General features: G+C 31.1%; 1 protein-coding gene across 1 annotated transcript; it reads right to left on the minus strand.

Moving 5' to 3' along the window:
• Positions 1-1,412: 1,412 nt before the first annotated feature.
• On the minus strand, positions 1,413-2,668 carry LOC125219748 (cysteine proteinase inhibitor 5-like). The gene is made up of 2 exons (XM_048121797.1): positions 2,382-2,668; positions 1,413-1,854 (listed from the first exon to the last, which is right to left on the minus strand). The coding sequence occupies exons 1-2, from the start codon at positions 2,606-2,608 to the stop codon at positions 1,572-1,574; spliced, it is 510 nt and encodes a 169-aa protein (XP_047977754.1). The 5' UTR covers positions 2,609-2,668; the 3' UTR covers positions 1,413-1,571.
• Between the last annotated feature and the right edge of the window lie 3,496 nt (positions 2,669-6,164).

Genomic DNA, 6,164 nt, shown 5'->3' on the forward strand with positions numbered 1-6,164 from the left:
ACACTACATAAAATCTCGTGCCGATTCTCAAATGTTGCATTTTAAGTGGGACGGAGGGAGTATTTTACAAGTGTGTTTGTTTGTTTTGATTTTTTTATTTAACTGTTTATGCTAGATATAAAAGTTGGGTACTAGGGTTTCATGCAAAGGAGATCCTTATTCTATCCGAAAAAGTGAGGTGGATCCAGTTGTCTTGTGCCACGTGTAATAGAATATCTAAATTGGATTAATAAATGGTTTTCCTCATTTTTATGGTAGGATTTTTTTATTTTTTTTTTGGAATTATCTTTTATATACACCTTTTGTAACACGTTTTTTTTTCGATTAAAACTTAGCTAGGAGAGCTTTAACCGTGTGGGGATATTGTCTCCGTTCAATTTTCATATGTTTATGAAAAGAAGTTTTATTTATGAATTATAGACTGTCTATGATATTTTTATTATTTTCCTTTTGCCTATATTTCTTTTAAGTAAGATAATTACGGGAAAAGTTATTTGACTTTTTTAAGAAAAAAGTTAGAGGAAAAAGTTAGTAAAATATGAATTATATATTAATTTTATAATTTTAAATGGTAAATGATTATAAAATGATCAGCCATAAAAATTAAAAATAGATATATATTGATATATTTAATGCTAGTTCATAAAAAATAATGCACCTTAAAAGCATCAAAATATGTTAGGACTATTATACCCTTCTATTTGAAATACAGAATTTTATCAAAATATAGCACACTTGTGTGGTACCAGTATTCTTTAATTTTTTTTTTGGCTTCTTTTATTTTTTATTTATATTTATTACACATATTATAATTGTATACTATATAAGATTAATAAATATGATATTATAATATAGTTCAACATATTACTATTTTTATTATTGAATCACAACATAATTTAATATAATAATAATACCAAGATATGATATTATGCATTATAATATTTTATAATATCAAACGGAATTATGATCATAACCAATAATATGATATGTTATTCGTGTGTGTGAGTTTTGTGGTGCAATAGCGTCTATTTAATGTAGTACCATGAGATACGTGTATATATGATAGGCCGTAGGATCTTTTGACCTTTTTTTAATTAAAATTATTTTCTTTTTTCTTCGTTTCTATATTCTTTTCACTATCAATATAACAGAGATATTCATAAAACCTATAACTATTAGCTATTTTCAGTTCTTAATAATTCTAATAAATTAAAAGGTATAGCACTTATTGATATAGGAGTACTAATTTACTTTAATTATATAAATTCAGTTTTAGTTGCTTGATTTTTACACTAGTTCTAATTATGATGTCATAACTTCATTATTATATTATTGGCAATGTAGTGTAATACTAGTAATTAGTAACTTAACTGTACAAACTTTAAAGAAGATGAAGAAGAAACGGTCGAACAAGAAATAAAGAGGGGAATGTCATTTATTGACAATATTGTGAAAAAGTATCTCCAAATTACAATAAAAGCCTTTATTCAGGCTAGGAAATAAAAGGCCTTATAGAGGCTAGGGAAAGTGCTAAACAAACAGTGGAGATATTTTTGTTGCGATGAGAAAAGCTATTTAAGAAGTGGGTCGAAGGAAATGAGCTCAAGGAGTGTAGGCGCGGCCTTTGAGTAAACAACGGCCTCGAAGTTGCTGGAGGGGTTGCCGGGGCGATTATCCCTGACCGTGAACGCGACTTTGTAATTCACACCAGACACCACTTGCGTCTGAGCCCTAAACACAGACTCCAAAATGAAGCCCAAATTCTTCTGTTTGTTGTATTCCGACACCGCGAATGTTGCTATTTGGAAATACTCCCGTTTCGTTGGATCTTGGTCAGTGTAGCCGCCGACGATCCTACACATCATCACCAAATATAAATTTAGTTGGATAAAAAATACTCCCTCTGTCTGTCTTTCATAGTAGACGCATTTCATTTAGGAGCGAGATTTAAGAATATTGTGTTAAATTAGTTAAGTGGATACAGAATATAAAGTATAAAAAGAGAAGAAACTAGAAAGAGTTAATGAGTTAAATTATAATGCGACAAATAAACTATAGTAGTATAGAAGTGTAATATTTCAATCTTTATAGTGAACCACAATAAATTGTAGTAGATGAATTTCATTTAGGAGCGAGATTTAAGAAAATTGTGTTGAATTAGTTAAGTGGATACAAAATAAAGTATAAAAAGAGAAGGAAGCAGAAAGAGATTATGAGTTAAACTATAAAGCGACAAATAAATTATAGTAGTAGCATAAAAAGTGTATATGATAGAAAGTGTATATGATAGATATAAATAATAATAATAATAATAATAATAATAATAATAATAATAATAGTAATAATAGTATAAACAATTCAATACTTATAATAAACCATACGTCTCAGCCGTTGCAGCTTTTGCGACGGATGATGCGGCTACTGCGGCCATGCCTGCCAACACAAGGCCCCGCCTCGTGTTGGTGGTCTCTGCGGCTGTCGCCACCACCTTCTCAAAGTCCATTGAGGCCCTCACCGCCAGCTGGCTGGGACGGGTGGTGGCGGTGGCTGGCTTGGTGGCGACAGCGCCACCATAGAAGGAGGTGGTCATGGTCATGGATGATGCCATTGAGGATATTTGATAAGTATTTTACAAGTGTGTGTGTGTGTGTTTGTGTGTGTTAATTTTGTGATTAACTGTTCATGCTATTTATAGAAGTTGGGAGCTAGGGTTTCATGCAAAATGTGATTCATTTATTCTATCCGGAATAGTGAGGTGGCTCCAATTATTTTGTGCCACGTGTGATGGTATACCTAATTTGAATAATATAATTGGTTTTCCAAAATTTGTTAATAAGGGGCTTATCACGTTTTTTATTGTGAATAATAGATGAGTGTTCGAGGCAGCGGCGGACCCAGGTGGGGTCGCGTGGGGTCGACCGACCCCACCGGCGGTCCACCGAGCACTGCCGAAAAACATCATCATCGACCATTGACCCAGCGCAGGTCCGCCTCCGACCCCACGGAAGCTTGAACTCCACACAAAACCTTCTTTTGATAAGAACAATTCTGGCATAAGCAGCGGCGGAACTAGTAAGGGACAAGCCCCCGCTCCAGCGGGGGCTTGCCGGAGCCGGACACTGTATAATTATTCTGTGCTTGGGGCGGAAAATGAAGAGAGAACCCATAATGTTGTTCTTGTCGTATGATTTTTAGAGAGACGGGGAAGAAGAAGGGAAGAAGTCACCGTGTGAAATAGATAGAGATATAGGAATAGATACGTAGACCAAGAAAGAGAGAGGGAATTGAAATATGGAAATGATGTAGTCTCTGAGGCACTGCACTTCATATTTTAGTAATAATATTTTACAAGCAATAATATTAAATTAATTAGTACTCCAGTTTATATTTTAGTACTCCACTTCATATTTTACTTAGATTAAAATATTCTAGATTTAATAGTTTACCTAATGAGTCATGAAATCAGAATATACGGAGTATAAATCAAAATATACTAATATCGTCGTAATAACAAAGCATATTGCAAATATCTCAACCAAATTTGCAAACATTAGAATTTTTTGAACATTAAAAAAAATGATGAGGAAGGCATTATCAAATCTTATAAATAAATAATTATACTCCCTATATTTTTATACTCATCTTAGTATTGAAATATACATTGCACATGACTTTTGTCCAATGGTTGAGTTTGGACGATTAACTATTTAGTTAATTGTAATTGTAAGTACTCATTTTGTTCTATAGTAGTTGAGACATTTCTTTTTGGCACGGAGATTAAGAAAAAATTGTGCGAAGTGAGTTAAGTAAATGAAGAATAAAGCAGGAAAGAGAAAAGATAAAAGAGATGAAGAGAGAATAAGAGAGAGTAAAGTAAGTGAGAAAAAATGTATTGACTTTTACTAAAAAAGATAATGACTCCAATATTATGGAACATACCAAATTGGTAAAATGATTCCACTACTATGGAACAGAGAGTAATAGAAATGGAACTACAATTGCATGATTGCTCAACACATACTTGTCTCTCTTTTCAAATCTAACTATCCTCATAATCTTAAAACAATACTTCCTTCGTCCGTCATTATAAGTCTCATTTAAGTTCGGCATGAGTTTTAAGAAATATAAAGGAAAGTAATTGAGAAAAGATAGTGAAACGTGAGATCCATTTTTATATATTAGTTTTATAATAAATGCTTATGAGTTAGTGGAAAGTGAGGTGTACCTGTCGTCTATACTAATATAAAAGCCGAGTTTTGGGCATAGTTTAGAATATTTAGAAGTTTTGGGTGATAGTTATAAAATGTTAACATATTCAAGAATTTACTTTTATAAATAATGACTCTCTAAAGTAAATGCAATTAATAAAATAATAATTTAAACATATGTAACTGCCGATGGGGTACGGAAAATATTAAATTCGATGACTTTTCAAATCTATGGTCAAATCAATGTTAATACCATTCATAATAGTATAATGTAACATATATGTAACCGCTAATTATAATGTGATTATAGTATAGCTAAATCACTCAATTTATCAATTTATGAGGAGTTTTCAATATATGCATTTCTTGACTTTTTAAATCATAAATGAATATTCATTTTAATTATCATTGTTTACCTTAGAAAATGCATTTTTGTTTCTATAATGTGTAGTGGAATTTAAAAGATTTTAGAAATTATTATTAGCCTTTAGTTTTTGTCTATAAATACATGTTCTTTTCATTGTGAAATTATCTTTTCAGTGCAAACATTAGTTAAATTTCAAAAATGCTTTCTCAAATGATTCAACTCCAGCGGTCAACAATGAGAGGTCTTCTTCAACGGTTAATGGAGACGGAGGCAGTGTAGCTGTGGTGAGAAGGTCATGTAAGAGAAGGTGAAAAGAAAATAGCACTTTTAAATCTTATTTTGAGGATCATTCTCTATTTAAGTGCTTTTTAGTTCATATTTAAATTTTCTTAATATTAGTTTGTTTTATTTTTTTTAGTTTTGTTTGAATATATTCCATCTTAGCTATAATAATAGAAGTTATTTTCCCTCAAATAAAGAAATCGCAGAAGCTGATTATCTACAATGTTTTGAAGATTAAATTGCACGTTCTTCGCCAACTTTATTACTTCCACATGTTTCATGCAAAGAAAAAACTCAAAATCAACGAAATGACGAAAGGGAGCAAAGAAGATGAAGCCATAAAATATCAAATTTGTGTACATACATAAATAATCAATTTGGAGATTAAGGAGCAAAATAAGACTGAGGTAAAGAGTCAACAATAGTTTCGGTTAAAAGTATGCAGAGGAGAGAAGTTACAACGCTCAGATGATGTGTGTTTTGTTGGGTTTTTGTTTTACTATTTTATTTTCTTTATTATGCTATTCTTATTATTGTAATTTTAAGGTTGTTTATAAAAAGAACTAATTTTTTTCATGACTTACGGATTACTCCCTCCGTCCCGCTTTAGCAGTCCCATTGACTTTTCTGCCATCTTTTTGTAAAAATGATAAAAAATAGTTAAAGAGGAGAAATGGTAAATTAAGAGAGAGAATAATATAGAGAAGAGTCTTATCTACATTATTGTCTCTCTTATTTTACCATTTCTCCACTTTAACTATTTTTTATCATTTTTACAAAAAGAGGGCAGAAAAGTCAATGGGACTGCTAAAGCGGGACGGAGGGAGTATTATTCTATTTACTAATGTGTAGTTTTATTAATATTTAAATTATTGTTTTATTTGTTTTGTAGTTCGTCGTTTTATCTTTTTACAACTATATTATAGTCTCCTAATATTTTGTTTACATTCTTAGTATATACTCTTATATTTTTCTAATCTTATGTAATGGTAATGTCACTTATTTTATTTTATATTATTTATTTATAATATAATATCAAAATAATAGTACAAAAATATTCTAAATCGCGCATAGCGCGTGGGTTAACACTAGTTTATAGTAAAAGTGAACCGAGACCCTTAATGGTAAATGGACTAAAATAGTAAACTGGAACATCTAATGGCGGACGGAGGGGGGTATTATGTAACGCCCCGCTTTTTCGAACCCTAATTTTTGTGACGTAAAAATTTGTGCATTAAATGCTTTAAATGCTATGATATATGTGGATTAAATGATGAATGATTTATTGCAATATTCTTTGTGACCTA

The sequence above is a fragment of the Salvia hispanica genome, chromosome 1, assembly GCF_023119035.1.
Source record: "Salvia hispanica cultivar TCC Black 2014 chromosome 1, UniMelb_Shisp_WGS_1.0, whole genome shotgun sequence".
Lineage (NCBI taxonomy): Eukaryota > Viridiplantae > Streptophyta > Magnoliopsida > Lamiales > Lamiaceae > Salvia > Salvia hispanica.